Here is a 24,631-nt window from a genome sequence, read left to right as displayed (position 1 = left end):
CACACTCGTTGTTAAATATAAGGTCGTCTCTTTCTCTTTCGGTGTGCGGGAGCTCGTTAGCACGTGCACATTTCTCGCTTGTCCAGCCGCGTCTAAAGGAAACTTGTCCAATTTGTCACAAGTTAAGCGCTTCAATTTTGGAACGCCTATAACCTATCTTGAGTTATAAATCATTGATGGCAACACGATATTTAGATAGGTAGATTAGGTAGGTAGTACTAAAGTAAATTACAACTTACAACGGAATCGAATTAAAAAACAATTTCATAGCTGTGAAATAGCAGATAGCGAGTGTCAAGATATAATAAACAAGATTGAGTAAGGTACGTAAGTTTCACTTATGCCTATCGTATACAATATTAGAGCAGTTCTCAAAAAGTTTGTACATTTAGATCACATCTTAGATTTCTATAAAAATTGGTATGCTGGTAAAGTACATGAAGCTGAATAACTTCCACTCCACCACATTGCCCAAAATGTCCCAGAATGTTTCTAAGAAACATTCCTTTTTTGTTACTAGATTTCCTTACTTACACATTTGGTAACAAAAAAGGAATGTTTCTTAGAAATTTGGGAAATGTGGTGGAAGTTGTTCAGCTTCATGTACTTTACCAGCATACCAATTTTTAAAGAAACCTAAGATGTGACCGAAATGTACAAGCTTTTTGAGAATTGTTCGTTACATTATGTTTACTTTCCTTTCCTAACTGTCATACGAGAATAGAAATGGTAGATTTGCGTGGTACGTTGCTTCATAAGTATCGTGTTTAATTATGACATAAATAACTATTCAAGCAAATTCATCGTTATGAGCGTTTAGTGTCTTCGCAAACTAATGTGCTACACGACATTTAAGGTTGTAACAGTTTAGTTATGAAATGGACATTCAGAGTTTTTTTACACCATAGGATTATTAATGTTATTATGAATCAGTAGGGCAACTACCTATATATAATTATCTAGTTTGTCTCTGAATAAAAAAAACTACCATAGCGTGGCATATGTGAAAATAGTTTAATTTAATGCCATTTGACGTTCAGATTATCTTTCAATTAATTTGTATAAAATTAATTTGTAATGATGTTTATACATTATCTGCCACTTTCGTCGTAACATGCGGTTCCTGAACACATATATTATGTAAGTTTAATATAATAAGGCATTTAAAACACTCATGTGATCCTATTACGGAACTCGCTTTGTTCGTTTCATCTCAAACCCATACTCTTATTTCAATCAAGTGTTGCCAACTTTATTTTTATCAACCCACCAAATAAGGCCGTATTAACCACCAGAAAACCACTAAACTTTGTCGGGCTCTCAAACCACCAGAATTCCACTAGAAATTACAGTGCGACACAAAATATTACTTATTCATGAGCGACAACCATCTGCGATACTTGTGAAATGTCGCGTGCTTAAGCGTAGTGTTATATATACCTTGTCAACCAGATCTTGACAGTAGAAAAAGGCGGCAAATTTGAAAAATGTAGGCGCGAAGTGATATCGTCCCATAGAAAATTTGAAATTCGCGCCTTATTTTACTGACAAGATTTGGTTGACCAGCTATAGCTGCAAACTCGCTATAGTAAAATCACTAGGTTCTTTAATTCGCCCGTTGGAACGCGGTAGGGCGTTCAACTCGCGGTGTGGTAAAGGAAAGCGGGAAAATATTAGATTTTAAATTTAAAACAGAGTAGGAATAATTAAAAATAATAAAATAGAGTACTTAGATTTTGATTTGCTATGACAATAAAATACTGTACTGTAATTGTCATTTCATTATTAAAAAGTTCGATTAAATCATTATTTGAATAATATAGAATATGCACGACTTTTAATTCTTTCATGACTACTAATCATACAATGTAGTAGTAAATATTTATATGTTGCAGTTCTAGCCCTCTCTCACTCTCTATGTCTAAGCAAAATTTCAATTAAGTGAACACCACTCTAGTTTTGTATTGAAGTAATTCTATGGTTGAAATGTTCATACTTTGCTCAGATATTGACGAACTCCGAAGTATTGACTAGGACAGTGACTAGGACTAATGTTATAAATTGTATCAGTAAATTCTGCAAAGTTTCATATCAAATGATAAAAAAACACAGCAAATATGTATATTGCTTTGATAGTATACATAGGGTACTTAAGTAAATTAAGTAAGTATTCTTTATTGTGCACCACAGAGTCTTAACGTAAACATATGTAAGGAAAACAATATAGGTAACAACAACAGGCAGTCTTATCGCTAAAAAGCGATCTCTTCCAGAAAACCTTAGGGTAGCAGACACTTAATAAAATATTTATAGGAAATATTTGTATATAAGTAGTTAATAATTGTTATCAACTATGTATTTAACATCATTCTAATTGTCAAGATGTCAAATAATAGCATCAGTTAATGTAAATGGACCAGCAATTTAATTCATATAGCCACTGCCATAAGTTTACTGCATGTTCACTATTGTTCACAGGTACAGGACACTTATATAAGTTGTGGTTACCTATAATTAGATATGCATAAATCATGATTGTTATAAAGATTTAAGAGCATGTAAGATGTATTGGTAATCCTAAATAAAGAAAATTAATAAAATTAAAGGGTTTCATTGTGAATGATGGTGGCACGCTCATTTAATACAAACAACAGGTTATTATCATGACATTATTTAATGCTTAAACTAAAAATGATCATCATCAGAAGAGTCTGTTTCATCTGCTTGTTCAGTTTGGGAAGAATAGATTTCTTTAGTTCCAATTTTTTGTATTACAGTATTTGGTAATGTGTAGTTATTGCAGCATTTGCCTTCACGTGCTAAGCCTGCACGAACAGTGACAATTGAAGAAAGGAGATCAAACTTCATTCGGTTTCTCTGTTTAGTCTTGACAACGTTCATCATGCTAAACAATCGTTCTACATCAGCGTTAGAGTGCGGTAAAACTAATAAAGATACCGCAAATGTCGCCAAATCTTGAAATCTATTTTCTCCTGCTATATCTTTGAATTTCAATACCTCGTACCAAAATTCCTTTGTATTTTTTGTATTTTTCCAACTGAGTAGATGTATTTGACGCCACTGCTCGTCAATCTTCGCAATATCTTCTTGTTTTTTGTTAAAATGCAACATCAATTCAGTAATCGGTTCTTTGTTATGAGATAGTGCGTGTTCTACGCTGATTTTTTTAATACTTTTCATGAGTTTCAAGTTTTCGGGCAATCTGTTTTTCAATTCTTGAATCAAAGATGCAATGAACTGGATGCACCTATTGCGGATTATTTCTTCTTGATTTGGCGGAAGTCCTTTATCTTTCATTGTTTGCAATTGAGTTTCAAATCTGTACCCCAAATAGCATTTATTATCTATAAAATCTTGAATATTTTGCGTAAAAATATCTACCTTCTGGGTAGGCAATATTATCTTGTCAACAAGTGTATCAATTAAATTAGTCAGTTCGTCATACAGTTTAGAATGATCTGCGTCTTTCGATTCAAATAATTTATTAACCCTGTTAACATTAGTGAGAATTGGATATATAAATGAAATGTATGCATAATTCACATCATCAGAGTACATTGCATGCAGCAATTCGGCTGTGTAGCATCTTTCATTTAATTTTGCCATATTAAAATGTGTTTTCAGTTCCAGCCATTGTGTGTAAATCCGTGCAACTGCGGACTCTACAGAAAGCCACCTAGTTTGGCAAGACTGAACAATTTTTAAAGGGTCATGACCATCGTTTATTAGTTTGTATAGTTCTTTATAGGCAGCTTGCCTTGATGAAGAACGGCTGAACCAATCATATGTTTCTTTAATAATGAATTCGAGATTCCTGGGTAAGAACTCCTTTGTTGCTGCTGAGACCGCTAATTGTAAGGAATGACAAATGCAGCGCACCAAAACTAGACTCGGTAGTTCTCTTTTCAGTTTGGCATACACACCGTTATTAACTCCAACCATGACTGCAGCATTGTCAGTTCCAATGCCCATTAAATGTTTTAGGGGTATACCGAATCGTGTGAGTGATGCTTTTATGGCGGCAACAATGCCGTCTGCATCACACTCGTAGAGCATTGGGATATCTAAATATGTAGATATAATTTTTTTGTGAGTGCAGCTGTAATAAATAATAACAATTCCCAAATATTTATGAACTGCGATATCGGTTGATTCGTCAATCAATAAACTATAGAATTGATCTTTCAAATCTTCTATTAAATTTTGTGAAAAATGAGGTGCTAGAACGTTTTTAATAATTTGGGTACATTTAGTCCTATGCAGGTGAATTTTGTCATCCTCCTTGTGCGTGTGATTAATTACGTCTCCCAAATGATCCACTACACGAATGCTAGTATGTGCCGCTGTATATAATGCTAGCCTGGCTTCTTCTTTCTTTTTCCCCATGCTTTCAACTTTGAAAGGCAATTTTGGTTGTTTAGTTACAATCTGTGAAAGAAAAAGAACTTACATAAATCAAATGTAATAGAAAAGGTGTTACTTCATTAAATAATATTCGCCCGCAAAGGTCTTTCCTGTATACACTTACATAAAGCTGAATTCGTATAAAATTTACGTACCTTTGAATTTTGCAGGTGCTTTTTAGATAATCCATGATTCTTTAAATCTCCAAAATGATTTCTTAATAATGTACCACATAATTTACACTTAGCTACTGGACCGGCAGTGCTTTCCACTACTTGCAACCAGTCCTTCAGTTCTGGTACACTTAACCAAAAATCACGAAACTTTTGGGTGTACTGTGGCTTAGGCATAATTAATTAAATACCTACTATGAAATCAGTTTTCATTCAAGTAAGATTAAGAAGTACGTATCCTCTATCATAACAATAGCAAACTGTACTGTACTGTTTGTTTAGTTTACTTTACTCACTGAACTGAACTGATCAACTGATCTGACTGAGTATATTTTTAAATAAAATGATCAATAGTCAATACGCTCGATATTGGTCTGGTCTGTCATTGCCTTTTTTTTTTTTAGTTAGTGTAGCCACCGTTGGCGCTAGCGGCATATGCAGCTGTAATGTACAGCCAAGGTATGGTTGGACCAGATAAATAAAGTGTTGCAAGCACGATGCTTGTTTTATAATTATGTATAAAATAGTCCTAATTTAATTTAATATAGTCGTTTATGTTGTATGTATTCCTTCTGTGTAACTTTTATTTTATTTTATTTTACTATCCGTTCACTGATCTGTTTATTTGATGTCTTTTTCTTCAATTGTCTGTTACCCTCCGTGATTCTTATCACTTGATGGTCTCATCAGAAGACCAGCGCTGGAAGCCACCAGCAACATGCTGAGATGAGGCCATTTCGTGGCACTTTAATCTTATTTTGTGTTTTCTGTCATATTATGTATTGTCTGTGCTTACGAATAAATTATATTCTATTCTATTCTATTCAATAGGAGGTACTTTTCGCGAATTAAATCAAACTTAACTTAACCCAATGACCGTACAAATAACGTTCATAATCGTTTATTCAAGAAGTTTGTAGACAATAATCGGGGAATCCCCAACCCGACAGATTTGATTTGAGCCTTGCCTACATCCTAAACTTAAACCATGTTTGAAGTTCCGGGCCTAAATGCTCATTTTTAACTATAACGTATACAGAGCATTTTATGAATCACACTAGCGGTTAAATTACGTAAATTACCACTAACTGGAACAATCTAATCCACTATAAAATCCACTAGCCACTAAAACCAAAAAAATCTCGCTGTAAGGCATGCCTAAACCACCAGATCTAGTGGAAAATCCACTAAGTTGGCAACACTGAATTCAATGTCTTTCATTATGTAACAATACCTTTTTAATTTCCTCTATAGCTTAATTGTCATTGAGTTTTACTTCATTCAAACGAAACACGACAACAACGAAAACGATACAACAATTAAATTGTGCGTGTTCCTTTTCAGTTAATTAAACAAAGTTTCCCCGGGATCGAAAGTAATAACGAGAGTCTTAACAGGGCTGCCAGTACATACTTTTTGATTATACGATCCAGTGCCTGCAATTATTTTTTTGCATTATATAATTCGATTGCATTATACGAGAACACAATTTAAAAAAAAAAAACGATTAATATTAAATCGATATTTTAAAAATTGGGGTCTTACCCCGAAGACCGAAATTTACAAATTGTGGGGGTCTTTCTCTTTTACTCCAATGAAGGCGTCTTGTCATCTTCGATTTTCGCAATATAGCCCTGACGTTGACGTACGCTTCCATTAAATTGTATACCAGTATCGACTCACTGTTTTTTGAAATATTGACAGTAGTTTGACATCGGTGTTTTTTTTTCGTATACAATTATACCGATTGACCACCTATACGTGATATATACGCAAAAAAAATCCATTATACGAATTTCGTATCCAATTCTACGATCTGGCAGCCCTGAGTCTTAACGTAATAACGTTCCGTTGAAATTAGAAAAAGTTCCCGTAACGTCACCTGTAACTGTTGGAGGGAATATTTTTCAAACGATTCTTTTTGTTGTTTGATACCTGTCTACCGTAAAATTTTATTCAGCGCAGTAAGGGCACTAACGGAAACCCAACGAGTATTACTTTTTTGTGTCTGAATACGTGCGTCTCGGTCTTTTTATTTTGTCCATTACATTAGTCGTCTGATGGCTGTGTTTTTTTTACCGTATTATAAATGGACCGGTATTAGACCGCTAGTATATATACAATAAAGCAACTTTGCTTTTACAGATATTGTCAGATTAATACCTAGGTACTAAGATCTAGACGTAAACTAAAGATAAAAAGGCGTATTCTAATTAAAATAAACGTCAAAAATTTGATCCGGCTATGTACGATATGGTCGATATGCATCGGATCTGTCAGTGTCAAAAGTGACCTTTCTTCAAATCCAATCCGATCCGATCTTCAGATCCGATCCATATCGTATTCAGATCTAGTTTTTGACGTTAAAATTAGAATAGCCTGTTTAAGTCACTAAGCTAAGTGTCCTCGATTTTGTTGTTGAAGTCGGACTCTGATTAATTATTAAAACAAGCAAGATATCGTATGTTTATTTTAAGAAATGAGACAGGTTTTCTCCGACAACAACAAGTTAGTCAGCAAAACAAATGAAATAAGAAAAGTAGCTTCTAAAAGCTGTTATAAAAGTGTCTCCATAAGTAATTATTTTATAAATTGTTGTTTGGTTTTGTTACAAAAATACTCGTAGGTACTTAGAGGTGAAAAAGTTGTCAGAATTATGTGTGGAATAATAGGATTACTAGGAATACTTTTTGCCTGCTATTCGTGAAGTCCGAAAAAATAAGTCACACCATCTAGAGGTCTTTTAGAAGGAAGTAAACGATATAAGAGTAGTCGAGTAATATACACACCTGAAATACCTTTATTATACCTACATTAATTGTAATTTGAATCTTTGAATGACAGTTCTTATGCGCACAAAGCCAAAATGCAAATAAATAAACAGCGTCATCTACAAAAAATATGAGGCACTTTGCGTTGCATGGACTCCCTTTTAAATTTATTTTTCTATTTATACGCACAGGAAAAGCACACTACCTAAACACATAACATTATATTTAAGTCAAGATTATTGGATTATAGACATATACCGAACCAAAATAGCAAATAGAAACTAAGTAATATTTGATGGTTCATCCTTTATCATGCGTAAAGTGACAGGGAAAAAATTGCCGGCCTACGTTTTCCATACCTACCTTGACCGCTACAATTATATCTACCTATACTGAAGTACGATTGATGCGTTATGGAGTAAATATATAATAGGACAGCTCGAGCGTATTAAGTATGTTAGTTCGTCTTTATTAAAATAAAGATAATTATCCTCACCTATAGCTACCTTATTGCTGGGAATCGTTTCATAATTTCTGCCGACCACATGCTGTCAATATTTCTGCATTAATTTTTTCTGCAATAAAGATAGGCTCCTGTTCCGGTGTCATGTGACTGTCTTCGTGTAGTTATGAGTGTTATTTTTTTTTATCTTAAAGGACCCCAGAGGTGCAGATGGCCTTCATTAGCTCGCGCCCCGCCTTCTCTCGCTTCAGCGGCGACGGACCGCTATTCCGTTCTATTCAGTTATTTGCGCATTTTACCAAGCTAGTTGTCTGAGATTACTAATTGATCACGTTTCTATGATTTCTATAATGTTTAGAAATAAAGTCTCGGTAGCTCAGTAGCGACGGGGTAGTGTCCCCGAGTCGCAAGTTCGAGTCTCGCCCGATACAGTGAGTTTTGCCACTTTTCCTTTATTTCGAAACATTGTGGTATCATTTGCAAATATTTCTGCTTGATACAAAATTAATGAAATATTCAACTTTTTGAGTTTTTTTTTGAGACGGATGGAGATGAAGGGGGGAGGCCTTTGTCCAGCAGTGGGACACCATAAAGGCTAGTAGTAACTTACCATTGTCTGCGTTGTCCCGATCAGGTCCGCTGTCGTGCTCCGACTCGGACTCGTCCCAGATGGTATCGGTCGTGATCTTCTGCCGCGAGCACTCGATCCAGTACCCCGGCGTCGGGATCAGGCTGTGTGGGTACTCTTCGCAGAATTCATCTGGAAATAGGAAATCGTATTAGAAATGTAACTAGGAATGTAAGTGTAGCGATTATTAATAGGAGGCTGTTAGAAATGAGAGTCAAATGATCTCTAAAACAGCTGTAAAAGACACGTTTTGAGGGCATTCAATATGTACAGTCGGCTGCAGACATATTTGTCAATATTGCATCAGGGGTCAGCTATTTCTGATAATGTACACCGAGCCGCAGAATTGTATGACCACTTTACGAATGGATTTAATTCATAATTATGTATATGCGCTTTTGCAACTCGCTGTACCTACATGATTATTTTATGCGCAAATAAGTCTCTATAATCCTAGAATTTCAGACCAATTTTTAAAGATCGAACGCCACTCCATTCACTCCAGTGCACTTATATTAAAGAAAATATTCCTAGGTATCTGGAGTCGCGAAAAACTTTTAAAATAAATCTCATAGTTCAGTAAGTAGTCTAATAACAAACGAGTATCAACAATATACACAGCATATAGACTATGGGCCCGATTCGGATTTTGAACTAGACATCTATTAGATGTCTATTAGACATCACCAAGATACGACAACGATATTTTTAAGACCTAGCCTGTCAAATTTGACATTTCCGCGATTCTGGAGATACTCTTGAACGATTTCCACAAGATATTATTACGATATTTTAACGTCAAAGTGACATTGTTGCCCGAATTGAGCTGCAAAAGAGAACTAGTTGAAATCTAAACTACAACGTATCTAGTACATATCGTATCGTTCTCTAGTCTAGAAGGGATCTTGTTTTCCGAATACCGCGGGGTATGTATATGTATGTATATAGGCCAGAGCATACCCGCAATTCAAAAACTTCCATTGTACTTGGATTGTTAGAATAATTAAAAGGGAGGGTACATCCGGCGGGAGAAGCGCTACCGGCCACTTCCGGCGGCTCGGCGAGCCTTTTCAGGCTTCATTAAAAACAAACCTCTTGGCGGTCTCTTTACGATAATTTTGACATGAGAGTCAATTTTGTGTACGTACAGTGGAAACATCTTACTTTTCACTGGAAAAAGGAAAAGGTTTTCAGGTATCAAATACTTATCTACCGAAACCAACGTAATAACATTATCATAAAAGCAGTAATTTTTCCAGAACGGAACGGGAATTTTTTACCATTTGGTGAAGGAAAATATAGTAAATAAACCTGCATGCAACCAATAATATTTTGAAGTCTATTTTTTTTATAGACTTTAGTTATCATAATAATATTTATGTTGTACCTATCTACCTAATTAGGTATTTCTACAAATGAAGTAGCATTTTATTTTTAAGTATATCACAAGCACAAAAGATACATTTTTATATAAAGCGCTAATTTATATTCTAATAAAACAATCAAACTGCACTTTCACAGCGCTTTCACCGGGTAGTTTAATGGGTCTAAGCAAGAGAAACTTGCAGAGCTGTGATACCGTCAGATAATTTAGTTCAAATTTATATCGGCAGATAAATGAGTTTTGCTAAGGCGAGTTATTCGTAATTTGTTTTTGAACTAGCTATCGAATGTTATATCACTTGTATCCTAATGATTTACGTTCAAGGTTAAAAAATAAGTACCTATGCCTACTAATAATTTTAAAATCATTTTAATGACGAGGAATAAAAAAAAATGAATCTCACACCAAACCAATATGATTTTATAATGCATATTTAGCAGAAGTACAGACACATTTCGTTTATATACTTAGATAATTATAGTGATATTATGTAAAATAATGTGATATAGGTATCTACAAGCAAGACGATATCCATTATTTACAAGCATGACTAATTATTACACTTGAAATATAACATAATACACAGTCAGTAACAGAAGCAACTTGTAGCAGAAAATGTTAAATGAAGAACCACAACACAAAATAAGTAGGTAAATTCTATGCTTAGAAATAAAGGATAAATTCACTGTTTTAGTCTGTCCTAAGGCGCATTTGAAAGATATAGTGAAAATTATATTACTGTTAATATGTATCGGCTCGTTTCGAACTTTAAGATAGGTACGTCAAATATTACGTCTAGATACTATAATTATGGATTAGATATGTTAGTGTCAAGTGACGTTTCATTAAGCCAAAAATGTCACCTTTAACACTGACATATCTAATCCATATCGTATCTAGATGTAATATTTGACGTATGATAAAGTTCGAATTTCCAACTTTATCAGTTCGTTTTTCCAAATTTTCCTTTATTTCTAACAAATTCATTACAAAATTACCTACATTTGTAAATAGTATAACGCTTCATTCTTCTCTTCTCCCAGTGTTGGTATAAAGCGGCACAGTTCACTGTAAGGTAGAACACCAAACTCTAATCAATATGCTTGGCGTTCATACTTAGAGTGAACGGTACATCGCCGTATCTTCTTTCTTGAATTTCGTTGTTCTTCTTTCTTCATAATTATGTTTACTCTATTCTATTTAATAATCTTTGCTATAGTTCTAAAAATGGTACCTACGAGTACATAATAGTTAGGGCCCGCCTTCAAGTCGAATGGACGCGACAGTTCCAATCACAAAACATTTCGTAACTATTTTTTTCTCGAATACTTACGACTCACGCTTGATCGATTTTTATTCCCTGTTATTATTCCAGGTCTTCTATTTTTTTATAATAAAAACAACACATAAAAAATCATTATACATCTATGACGAGGACGACGTTTTACCCCTGTTATTTTTTTGATATTTCACCGAATATCCGCTAGGTAAACATTAAAAAAATACTTATAATTATAGTAAATAAATCAGACACAATTTGACTTGTATAGTATAAAAATCAAGTCAATTAAATCGACGAAAACGTGATCACTTGATCTCAATTTAACACAAATACTATTTGGCTATTCCAATGAGGTATTATAGGATTACGTGGCCAAAGCAACGCCGCAATTAAAGGTTTATCTTGATCAACTTGAACCACGAGCGAATAAAAGTAATAAAAAAAAAGATGTTAGAAGAAATTAAGACGCAATTTTCGCAGTTAAGTTTAAATATTCAGGATTAAAGTGCGAGAATTCTTCTGCAAGAAGATAAGTTACGGCAGTACATCAAAACGGGCCACATTGAGGTATATACATTTCCACAAAACTGTTAAGTGAATTGTATCAACATTTTTTAGTTAGTTTAGTGTTACGAGCAATGATCCTAGAAAACTAGTTCTTAGTCGACACTAACAACAGAAACCTATATTATTTAGATTAGGCGCAATTATATTACATTTCGTAATACTAGTGCTTGGGAAAATATTAATAGCAGGAGCAATCCTCTTATTGGTGAAGAGCGAAGAATCGAGCGCTACTCCGAAAGGATTAAAAACAGTTACTCGATACAACTCAAAACAGAATTCAATGCCTCGCCATAATAGTTTTAATGGGCGCTTTGAAAGGTTTTGAGTTGAGAGTTGCCGGAAAATGGAGACTTAATAGAAACTCGCTGAATTTACCGAAGTCAGCGCTGCTACTAAATTCATGTAATGGTTGGAACCATTTACAAGATTTTGAGGCCGATTCTGATTTAATAATTTGTTCAAATTGTTCACGAGGATACGACCTTGATACGGCTAGCAGTGCATCTCACGCGCACTTTAGTGGGCATGACTAATTACAGTACGGCTACCATCAGTTTGTCACTGACATAAACGCCATCGAGAACGTAATTTATTTTCTATACATCTCGCTCGTACTCGCATATGTACTCAAAAGTTTCCCAAAAACTGCCATACAGCATTACATAATTAAGGATTGGCATTAGCTAAAACGTAAATTACATATACATATTTCTAACCCGATACAAATATAAAAAATTAATTAGAACTTAGCAATATCTGTTTGATACATATTGAAACCATATATTATAATTATTATAAAAACGCTGATGGTCTCTACTGGCGTGTTTGCTGTTCTTCAAGGCTCAGAAAAATAAAGCGAAACAAGACTATTATAGACCGCACAGTCAACGTCATAGATAAGATACTTATATCACTTATGTTACGAAACCTAAATGTGTAGATATTTACGACCTACACTGCATTCATTTATAATGTGGGCCCTGTGGGCCTAATTCTTCCAGCCTCAATAAACAGACGCTCGGTATGCACGTAACAAGGGCACTCAGTCTTTAGTCGTTGAATTTTAATGCCCCTTAAGAACCTCCAAGCTGTAAGTTGAGTTAGTTGAGGGAATGCATTTACTCTTTAGCTTGCGCGGAAGAGTTGATTTTTCGGGTTGTTGACGTGATTTTGAAATTGGTAACACACAAAGCGAAAAATAAATTGATAATTCGTTTGGGACATACAAAAAATACAAAAATACAAAATTCTTTATTTCATTAAAAACCATTACATATTTTTAACAATGGCTGGTGTCTCCCTGTAACTGTACAACAATAGATGTGATGTGTGATGTGTGTGATACAATAGATTTTTTCACAAAAATATTTTTGTATGGAATGAGGCATCAGGTCCAAATAACAACTGCATAACAAAGCTTATACACTTAAAAGTTGTAACTAGGGCTCGCGGTCGTGTCCGGGTTTCGTGTACACGTCTTCGGTACCCGTTTCCGTACTACACGTACACGGTTTTCTGACCCGTTCTACACGTGTAGACGGGTACACGTGTAATTAAGATCCGTGTATCCGTGTACCCGTGTACCCGTGTACACGGCGAAACGGATCTTAAATACACGCGGGTCTAACCCGTTCTTGACGTGTAGCGGAGATTAAAGTTATGTATAGCTTTAAATAAAACACAGATTCAGGGTCAAGAGCCCCGATTGTTTACCAGTTTTATCGGATTTTCAAATTCGGACTTGCAAGTATTTGACCCACTTCCGATGAAGCTGAAAATTTCCATACGTGTGTAAGTCGGGTGACAATGCAATATTAATGGAGCTGAACTGATGATGGAGACAGGAGGAGGCCATATGAACTCTGTGATATAACAACCGAATTGTGTTTGGGGTTTTTAGAATATACTCGTGGAAAGAAAAGTACAGTCAGCGATAAAATCTTGTACCAAAAATGAAAGTTTTGCCAAAAACTTATTTATTCTTTATTTGAATACTGCAGGACCCGCTTATTTTAATCGCTTAACCTGTCGAATCCCACGATATGACGTCACCATAAGCGTTCTGGCTCACATATGAGCCGTGGGAGCTGACAGATTAATATCGCTTTCAAATAATTGCTAAAAACGACACCGTTATTGGTAGAGTGAACAGAAATGAAAATATTTATTTTTGTGTACTAGTTAAAATATCAAATTGTATTATAAAAAGAAACATAAATGCTATTATTATTCGACACAGGCTGTGAAATGCTTTACAACGGTTCTCATTTTTAACACGCTTTTATTAGGTCGACCTGTATGTAACTAAACTGTAATGGAATCTTGCAAGTTAAATTTGATCCACTTCCCGGTTTCCGATTGAGCTGAAATTTTGCATACACATGTAAGTCGGGTGACAATGCAATATTATGGTACCATCGAGCTGATCTGATGATGGAGACAGGAGGTGGCCATAGGAACTCTGTGATGAAACAACGCAACCTAATTGTGTTAGGGGTTTTTAGAATTGTCTCGATGAGTATTAGTTGTCTGTCGTAAAAAAAGTACAGTCAGCGATAAAAGCGTGTAACAAAAATGAAATTTTTGCCAAAAACTTATTTTAAATTAAACAGTAATTTTCAAAGATATAAAAAATTGTTTTTCTATAAATTGTCACAAATGGTAAAGTGCTTGTTTTCATATAGAAATGACCCATTAATCACAAAATTATTTGTAATATGTAGTGACTGTTTATGGTGCATAATATTTTGATTTATTACTTTAAACTGAAAGTATCTACAAGTAAAATGTGAAGATTTCATTAGTTGATTTATTGATTGATTGATAAAAACTTCATTATATATCATATACCATACAATAATAAGAACGGTAGTTTTAAATCCCATCCTCATTCCCATTCTGACCCTTATTGTTTCAATACCTTAATTACAAATATACTACAGAACTGTTTATTTAAATATACTAAACATTCTAATAAATTATAACTGTTATAAATGTAAAAAAATCGCATTCATTTTAACGCAGTTTTTGGTTTCACTATACGAAGTAGGAAGAAATGTACTTAGGGGTCGTCATGGTGGGTGATTTTTGATCTATTGATAACAAATGTCTTCCTATGGCTCCTGTTGAACCACCATGGCACGAAAACTCGTTATTTGCCCGGTCATTGCACAAAGAGCAATAGGCTTTGTCACCGGATCTGGCAAAGTTCCACACCCAAATTCTTCTCATTTTTTTAACAAAAATTAACAGTGAACAACAAAACAAAAACTATTAATAAAACAACAAAACGGTACGATTAACGTAGATAGACTTTAGTATCCAACTGACCAATAGGCGAACTGCAGTCTAACTAAAGTTCTATGAGATAATTTTTAAATCTTAGGCATAGATATTATTCATTGTTTGCTGTCTCTGTCACTAGTAAAATGCTTTTAAGAGCCGCGCGGCAACAAAACAATAGAATAATCCTACCTGAAAGATTAGTTGTTGTATTTTTTTGCAGATGTGTCTAGCTTATCACAAAGAGATAAGACCAAAAGCACCAACGCACGTTGTAAAAACAACACGTTCTATTGAATGAAACTTCTGCACTTTGTTTATTATCTATTTCATGTATTTTGTTTTTCACACGATATGGCAATTTAAAATACTTAATCTCATTTTGTTAGTACCCCGTTCGTGGTAGTTTCAGTAAGCATAACTATCTACTTTTGCCTTAGTTAGATAATCATTTAGGTCGTTAAATATTAAATTATAAATATAGATTTCATTGCTATACGTATAAAATGCATGTATCTACCTAGACTTAACAAATATGGAGTGCCCTAATACGCGGATTAGACTCTCGCGCGAGCCACGAGACGAGCCGCGAGCCGCGCCACGAGACGCCAGCCCACCGCTTACACTCGCGTTCGGCTTGTCATTCGGTTATAAACCTTATGCCGTGCCGTTAGTGTTTAAATTATATTAGCTCGACGAGCTTGCGAGCCACGAGACGAGCCGCGAGCCCACCGCTTACACTCGCGTCTCGAGGCGCGGCTCGCGGCTCGTCTCGTGGCTCGCGCGAGAGTCTAATTCGCCTATGACAGGGTGTCATATATGTACCTACCATCCTCAAATTATAACAGCTGATGTATAATGAGCATGACTATAGATGACAATACAATAAAGAATAGGTTTACTTTCATCATCAAAAAACTACATCAATGAAGAAAATTATATAAATGAACTCAACGGTACCTAAGTTATTGTTAATTTTAATTTAATTAGAGTAAAACAAAACATATGAATTATTGAAACAAAGTCTACTTTATCATTGACATTACCAATCAATACCACGTTAAACTGCAAAGTAATCGAACTTTCCTAATCTCTCTTATATTCCACCGTATCTCTTCATAGCACGAATCTCTGCTACACGAAAATGAACGGTTGAACTCGCGGGTAAATAAGATCCGTTCTTTCGTGTACCCGTGTACCCGTGTACCGTGTGTACGTTTCTGGATCCGGGCGGGTTCGTGTAGTTCGGGTTCTTAGTACCGCCGGGCTTAAGAACACGGGTACCCGTGTCAGCGTGTAACACGTGTATCGGGAGCTCTAGTTGTAACAGAGTAAGTTTTGTTGCAACTTGTAGTAGGTAATAATATAATATGATTAATTAATAAGGGATAATCAAACATAGATCCACCTGGCTACTCTTGGTATCTTAGTGTAAGGCCTGAGTGGACGCTCGAGTTGAGCGTACAGCGGGGCGGGACGTGCGGCGTGCATGTTAAACAAATGCAAACGTATAGGAGCGGCCTTAGTGCACGCTGCTCAAATCCCTTGGGAGCTCGACGCCACGCTGCACGCCCCGCCGACCGCTCCGCTTCGAGCGTCCACTCAGGCCTTACACTTAGGCTTTTGTGTATGTACAAGATAAGGATATACTCGTACTAGATGTAATAAATATCTATATCAACCCAATGTCTTTCAATTCTCTAAAATGTTTAATCTCATTAAGACTTTTGCCCTATTTCTGTTCTTCCGTCCCTGCCGATGGCTCGTGTACCGATCGTCCTTAATAATTTAATGCCCATATTTAATCCCCAGCTCTACCCTTTTAATCAGGTTTTCGCCATTTCGCCATACTTGGATCATTTTATTTAAAGTTGTACAGTCGAGTCGAGTTCACCACCGTCTGTACAGGCTAATGTTCCAAAAATATATAACGCTTCGAAGACAATGAAAATAAGGCCGTGTAAAATACATATATTTTGGAACATTGGTTTGTAAAAATGTTACTCGACCATACAACGTACGAGTACAGTACACTTTTTTTACAAATTTGGGAAATCGTATGCTAAAGTCACGAGCTCTTTCGATCATTACTTATAATTTTTCTTACTTTATATGACGGTAACTGAATAAAAGGCACGAAAATTGTATGGAAATTTGGGACCCTCTTCACTCCTATTAGGATCGAAAGAGCCGGGATTCTAAGTAGAAATTACATTAAAATTCTCAAATTTGAATAAAAAGTATAGTGTATAATTTTAAATAAAATGATCCACCTATTTGTACTGCTTAACTTTGTCAATGATCCTGATCAATATGATCCTACCTCCAATTGTAATGTAATTGAACGCATTCCCATATCGTTTACTGATTTAGCCGGAGCCTTCGCTTTGCCGGTAGGCGATGGGAACCACATCCCAGGTAAATGCTTACAATCAAATCCACTACTGTAAAGGTGAATGGACTTCACTGCTAGAATACCCAACAAGCCGACTAAGAAACAAGTTTTTCCAATAACACTGAGCTCAATACAATAAGATTGTTGTTATAATTTTCTTTGGTACAGGTCCAAGAAATACCTATTGTTGTTACTTCACAGTTTCGTCGAATTCATTTTCTTTTCTTTATTTGGACGAACGTCACGTCGACTTTTACTACGTTGGAAATCTAAGATCATAATAGCTAATGGAACTAGTAGCAAATTCTCAATTTACTATAAGTAGAAAAAACATTACGCGTAGCCCGTAGCTTGAAATATACAGGGCATGGACTTTATAAGAAACTTTAAACACAAAATGTATATTAACATACGGTGATTGTACTAACTTATCAGTTCTTGTGTTGATATCCTCCTACCCATTCTACCTAACAACTAACAAGTGATGTTCAAGATACATAAATGGCCGATTACAATTTTCGATTAATTGTCCAAGTTATACATAATGTCTAAAGGAAGTTTTCTCTATATTGGAAAATGATACGGTTACGGCCTAATAAACTTAGTCAAGTAAGGGGTCATGAGAAGGGCCACTATGTAAATCCTTAATTGGTATTGAAACTTAAAAAATCTGAACTGTTATGATATGCAGTCACCTGTGGGCAGACGGAAAGCACTGATATTTATGTTTTTAATTAGGTAGTGCATCATCAAAAACAAGGATGACGGAATTCCATATCGTGTCATACAGGGTGCTTCCTGTAACAGGAGCAATAAATTAAACTAAAGGCTGTACTCCTCAAACTGACCAACATTTGATCAGCAACTTTTAAAAAATATGAATCCTTTAGCCTTCCTCTTTTTCATATAAAATAAATATTGCCTTCAATGTACTCTGACATCAGTGTGTTTGACGTTGCTTGTCACGCTTTAAACATAACAAAATTTGCAATACATTGCATCTTAGAATAAACTTAAAAGTGTTTAAAAATCAAAACATGAGTTATTTTCAAAAGCTGCTGAACAAATGTTGGTCAGTTTGAGGAGTACAGCCTACAGTTTAATTTATTGCTCCTGTTACAGGAAACAGCCTGTATATATATATATGACTGTAATTTAATTCCTATGAAATCGTACATAGAGTTGAAAGTTGCCTTTCATTGCACTAGTCACTATTGTTTCTGGTAAACATGACAGTCTGTCTCTAATTATTGAACAAAAAAGGCCATGATTGTAACTCCGGCGCCGCCTTTAGCGAGAACGTAGCTTCCGTTGGAATTACCGTTTTCGGGGAAACTTGGGTAAACAACAAGGGATACAAAGGGCTTTACTCTGATAACTCTTATTTGCTGTGAGCGTCAGCACCCTCTGTACAATCTGGATTGAAATACTTTCTCAATTTTCTTAATAGTCTGATCTAATTTCTAATTGTGGATTTGATTAGAGTTATCAAATGCAAAAATGCGCCTTTTCCACTGGATCGCAAGACAAACCCAAATTTAGAAAGCGGAAGACTTTGTGCCAGATAAGGATAACGATATATTTACCAATATTGTACCTACTTTTATACATACTTTGGAGTAGCAATATCAGCAAACTAATTTAAATACCCTGTGGGCGCCTAGGCACTCTGAATTTAATGTTACTTTCTAAAACAAAACGCTTCATACACGCTTCTTACCCTCGTTAAATATAATTATTCGGCTATCACAAAAACTGGCACGAACCAGTCCCTTTTATCTTTGTATACGAGTAAGCTTAGGTAAGGTAAGTATCAAGACCCAGGTTGGCTTGGTAACGTGCCAGAGTCTGTGAACTTGCAAATGTATTAGCCCAGAGATTGGGCTGCGCATTATTCCCCTCCTTAAACTAGTAGTTTTGTACAGTCGCCATCAGATATATCGGAGCGGCCAAGGTGCTCACAAATATCTGAGCACGCCAATATTGTCAAGGCTTTAGAGTGCTTGTTTAGATATTGTAAATACCTTGGCCGCTCTGCTATATCTGATGGCGACTGTACTTTCCTGTTTACTATTTTATTTTTGTAATCTTCTTAACAGAATAAAGAATATTTATATAATTACATCCACTGCTTAAAATACAACACAACACCTACGCAGTACGCACGTAGGCCACGTACCACGTGGCCACGTGCACACACAAACACGAAATCGCTATTTCAAAACGATAGCTTAACGATTTATTTTTCTTCCTCGTTCCGATTCCCTGTGACGCACCCGCCGCCCTGTAGATAGGATGTCATAACATAACAATGAACAGGGAGATAATTATTTTCCACTCCTTTTTAGAGAAATACAATTTCCGCCTTTCAAAGCAGAGACAGCCCCATAACTATGATATTATTTATTTGTTTGTTCGCAAAAATGTAGCCTCAATTTTAAAACGAAGGTTTTTGAATTGTAAAGTGCCACACTCACATTTGGTTGAGGGCCGAATAAACGATGATTTCACGAGTCGTGCTAATTTAGTTCATATGTGTAAGAGCTTAGCTCTCCAATTTATATAAGGACGTGTAATAAGGGGTGGTCCGTTAGGTGTAATGAAAATTTCAACGATGGCGCCTGCGAAGTCTATATTTAAGTGTGTGACTTATTACAGTTATTAGTAGCTTGTAAACTCCTAGAAAAATCAATCCCTATATGTATTGCGATACATGTACCTAGGTATTAAGTATAGGTACTGATCACGTTTTGACAGACAATTTTAAGTATACCTCTTAAAATGTAGTTTCATACAACGTAAATAATTTTATTTTATTTAAAATTTGTTTCGAAACTTATTTAAAAATTTCATAACCATATTTTACTTCCTTCTTAACAAAATTAAAAAATGGAATTACTAGGGTAAATGATTCTGTGGGAGCATTGTTAATTCCTGTTTCATGTATTGTCAAAAGCCTTCAACTAGAATAAAGAGGGTTTAAATATTTATAGACATGTTTAGGCGAGCCTTTCCGCTGAGAAGAGGGTCCTGCTGGTCGCAGTATAAGTAAAAATCAGGACAATGTCTTTCTACCCAATACAAACGATAGACACATGAAAGTAGTGCCTATAAAAAGATATTATTTATATTAATTCCCAATGTCCATTACATATTAAAAAACCGGTCAAGTGCGAGTCGGACTCGCGTTCCAAGGGTTCCGTACATTACCCAATTTTTTAACCGACTTCCAAATCTCAAAGAAGGAGGTTATCAATTCGGTTGTATGTTTTTTTTTATTTTTTTTATTTTTATTTTTTTTTTATGTTTGTTACTCCATATCTCCGTCATTACTGGACCGATTTTGAAAATTATTTTTTTGATTGTATGTATATGCATACAGATTGGTCCCGTTTTTGTCAAAACCCAGTTCTGATGATGGAATCCATGAGGAATCGAGGGAACTCCTCAAATCTTAAAGGCATACATATAGTGATTTTTGTGTTTTTATCAACAAATCAAGCATATACATTCAGAAACGTGACATTTGATGAAGTGGAACTGCTGATGATGATCAGAACAGAACTCTTCAACGACGCATAGTTCACGTTTGGCGATTTGTCCTCTTCGTTATGTTTGTTAAGCAAGTTTAGTTTTTAAGCCACATTTCTGTCAAGCTCGAGTTCTGATGATGAGATCCATAAGGAATCGAGGGAACTCCTCAAATCTTAAAGGCATACATATAGTGATTGTTGTGTTTTAATCAACAAATCAAGCATATACATTTAAAAAGTAACATTTGAGGAAGTGTAACTGCTGATGATGACCAGAACGAAACTCTTTAACGACGCATAGCTCGCGTTTGGCGATTTTTTCTTTTCGTTATGTTTGTTAAGCAAGTTAGGTTTTTAAGCCATATTTATGTCAAGCTCAAGTTCTGAACATGGGATCCATGAGAAATCGAGGGAACTCCTCAAATCTTAAAGGCACACGTATAGAATTTTCTGTATTTTCATCATAAAATAAAGCATTAACATTAAAAACTGTCGCATATGATGAACTGGAACTGCTGATGATGATCAGAACAGAACTCTTCAACGACGCATAGTACATGTTTGGTGATTTCGAATTTCGACTTTGACTTGGACTGGGACCCGGACTCGGATCCAGATCCGGACTCGTACCCGGATCCGGTTCGGCCCCGGACCTGGACTCGGATTCGGACTCGGACCTGGACTAGACCCGGACTCGGACCCGGACTCGGACACAGACCCGGACCTTGACCCGGAAAACCACTATGATACCTAAACTAAATAAACCACTATGATTACCTACCATATAATGTAGGTATAAAGTATGATGAGGCCAAACCCCTCCCGCTCAAACCCCCGTACACCGCACCGCATGCGCCGTTAAGTGGGTTAGGTTAGGTTTGAACTGCTGTCCTCACAGAACCGAACAAAAGTGGGTTAGGTTAGGTTAGAACTGCGAGCCTTACAGAAACGAAATGCTTCCTTTTCTACATAGCGCACCATCTACAATAATCTTTCACCGGGCCGCATAGAAGTCGGTTTTTTTTTCTTAAAAATTATTACAATGTATTTTTTTAAGTGGAACGTGAATGAATTGTCTTTAAAAACCCGTAGGGGTCGTATCGAAAACTACGTAATTAAGTCCGACTCTAGGATTGCAGATTTCTAATAGGTTCTCCTGTCATCTATAGGTAAAGAACTATTTTGTGTATTTTTTTTAAATTTTAGACCTAGTAGTTTCGGAGATAAATGGGGGGAATGGTCGAACAGACAAACAGACAGATGCACGAGTGATCCTATAAGGGTTCCGTTTTTTTCCTTTTGAGGTACGGAACCCTAAAAAGTCGATAACTATTTAGTTGTGTCGGCTCGTTCGGTTTAGATGGTTTAGAGTGCGAATGATAATTATCTACCAGTCCTAGAGTCCTAGAGAATACAGAAGGCAAATAGCTATTGAACATGAATTCTCTTCCAAGCGAATCCTGTTTAGTATATTTTTTTGGTTTAACTATTGTCATTCATAAACGGCTGCTAACTTAACCAGTTGATGATCGTCGTTTGTCCCTATCTGTCGCTATGCCATAGAGAGGAACACACGATGATCATCAGCTGATTAACTTCGCAGAAGTTTATGAATATCGCCGTTAGTCTTTAAACACTCGTTTTAACATAATTACTCCTGCACCTAACCACGATGTCAATAGTTAATTGAAATTAACCATGAATCTAGTATAACTGGATTGGGCATGAGTGGTGGGGATAACTGACAGAACGGGATAGTCTTATGTATCTTTCAGTAGGAGTAGCAGCGAAAGCGCTATTATTGTTTGTCCTTGTCACAGTCTCACATCTTGTTTTATTCCCCACCGTAAATTGACTACCGTGATTGGTCGAATTCACCATAACAAATAAATTCGACCAATCATATCGTCGCAATGCGACGCTATGACTGGTCGAGTTTATATGTTTTGTCCCTCACGGAGGCACGCGTAGACCACTTCTATAGGATGCTACGTTCTATGAAATTAACCGATTAAAATCGCGTTTCCCCAATTGCACTTAGTATGAAGTCAAGCAACTGTTGTTGTAAGTATACGTGCAATCCGGTGTATTAGGAAAGTTTTTACCTTTCTGCGGTGTCCGGGGTCTGGCCATCCGGCCCGCGAGGGGAAATTGAGTTTCCTAAGCTTGCATTTTAGTCCGTGGATTTTGAGTTAGGGCAACGTCAAGCCTTTAAAGGTACATAGACAAATCAATTAGAGGCGCATTCCAATTTCAAAAGATGAAATCCCTAGTCATAAAAAATCGGTTATGGTGAAAAAGATTAAAGCGAATTGCCTAACTATAATAGAGTCTGTGCGGAAAGAGAAGAGTCGTGAAATGTATGGGATCCAATACATTCTACGAATCTTCTCTTTTCGCACAGACTCTAAATAAGATTATCTGACAGAGTTGTGTTTAATCCGATTCGTCTTTAAATTTCGGCACGTGTTCGTGTTTAATCTGTAAAAAATCTAATTTATATTTTATTTTAGGATTGCGTGTATTCTTGTTTGCAGAATTAGTTATATTTTTAAATAACGAATTTATCAAGTTTAGATAAATAATGCGCCTGCTTAAAGGAATATTTAAATTTGTTTATGTTAGGTACCGCCAAAAAAAACTTGATCCCATTTACCTAATTCTACACGATTAATAACATTCTGAATAGCACAACAAACATCAGCTATTAGCTTGTACATCAGGTATTAATTGACACAGGTTTACTGCTGTCCATAACAAGTTTACGCAACCCATCCCTGTTAATTTAATACTCAATTAATTGAATTTGTTAATTGTCAATCTAAATTTATCCTGATAATCTAATTCTCGGTAAAGAAAATATTTGTGTGCTTGCAGGAGAGTTTTCTACTCAGTTATAATTTTTGAAGTGAAAACTTCTTTAGCGGCGCTGTGCACTTTTTGAGGTGGGGAAAAAATGATAAACTCGAGACAGCGTAAGACGATCACGTGACCGTAAGATTTAGATGGCCACTCATTTAGATGGCGTTTAAATCAATAAAGAAAAACTCAATGACATTACATGAAAAACTGTTACATGTAATGTCATTGAGTTTTCCTTATTGATTTAAATGCCATCTAGTGAGTTTCGCTCTAACTGGTATTAATATAACTTGAGTACTAACAGTGATGTGCTTAGGAGTTTCAAGTAATTAACGCTAACGCTAGATGGCGTTAACCTCAATTATACATAGTGCATTTTGCACTAGTCATTGAGTTTTCACTTCTGCCGGCACTCCCTGAGTGCAACCCGTTGTTTTTTTTTAATTTGTTTTCATCGGCTAGTACCTATTTATTTATAGTACAAGTTTTGTTTAGTTTGAACTGGGCGGTTCTGTGACAGATTATCCTCATTTATTCTTTCATTATTATCAGGCGTATACCTACATATCGAGTTCATATACTACATATCGCTGGCCCAATATTACAGGGTTCTATGTTATATTTTCAAGATAGTTGAAATTCGACTTAATGTCACTATGTCAATGTTCAAATTTCAGTTCGATAAAAGTGAAACATAGAACCCTGTAATATTGGGCCAGCGATATTGTGTCATATAGTCAAGCAGTTATCAATATCGAATGTAATTTGATAGTGTCCTCGTTCAGCTGAAGGATTTTGTCGTAAACAAGAGTGCTCCATTTCGCCGTGAGATATATTGACCAGCGTTTCAGACGGTAACGCGATAT

General features: G+C 35.8%; 2 protein-coding genes across 2 annotated transcripts in view; both read right to left on the bottom strand.

Moving 5' to 3' along the window:
- Positions 1-24,631, bottom strand: part of LOC134653486 (uncharacterized) — a 284,313-nt gene that overhangs the window by 43,765 nt on the left and 215,917 nt on the right. The window contains exon 8 of the mRNA XM_063508855.1: positions 8,443-8,592. Within this exon, the coding sequence (XP_063364925.1) occupies positions 8,443-8,592 (150 nt within the window). The remainder of the gene's footprint in view (positions 1-8,442; positions 8,593-24,631) is intronic.
- LOC134653476 (uncharacterized) lies at positions 1,574-4,946 on the bottom strand. The gene is made up of 2 exons (XM_063508843.1): positions 4,581-4,946; positions 1,574-4,449 (listed from the first exon to the last, which is right to left on the bottom strand). Exons 1-2 carry the CDS (start codon positions 4,773-4,775, stop codon positions 2,686-2,688), a joined length of 1,959 nt encoding a protein of 652 aa, XP_063364913.1. The 5' UTR covers positions 4,776-4,946; the 3' UTR covers positions 1,574-2,685.

This window comes from Cydia amplana, chromosome 13 (assembly GCF_948474715.1).
Source record: "Cydia amplana chromosome 13, ilCydAmpl1.1, whole genome shotgun sequence".
Classification (NCBI taxonomy): domain Eukaryota; kingdom Metazoa; phylum Arthropoda; class Insecta; order Lepidoptera; family Tortricidae; genus Cydia; species Cydia amplana.
This window is presented reverse-complemented; position numbering and strand designations above follow the sequence as displayed.

Excerpts from the sequence above, each read along its gene's own strand:
- LOC134653476 (XM_063508843.1), bottom strand. The coding sequence starts at position 4,775 with ATGCCTAAGCCACAGTACACCCAAAAGTTTCGTGATTTTTGGTTAAGT. Across the intron at positions 4,450-4,580 it reads AGCACCTGCAAAATTCAAAG|ATTGTAACTAAACAACCAAA; the intron begins GTACGTAAATTT and ends TTTCTTTCACAG.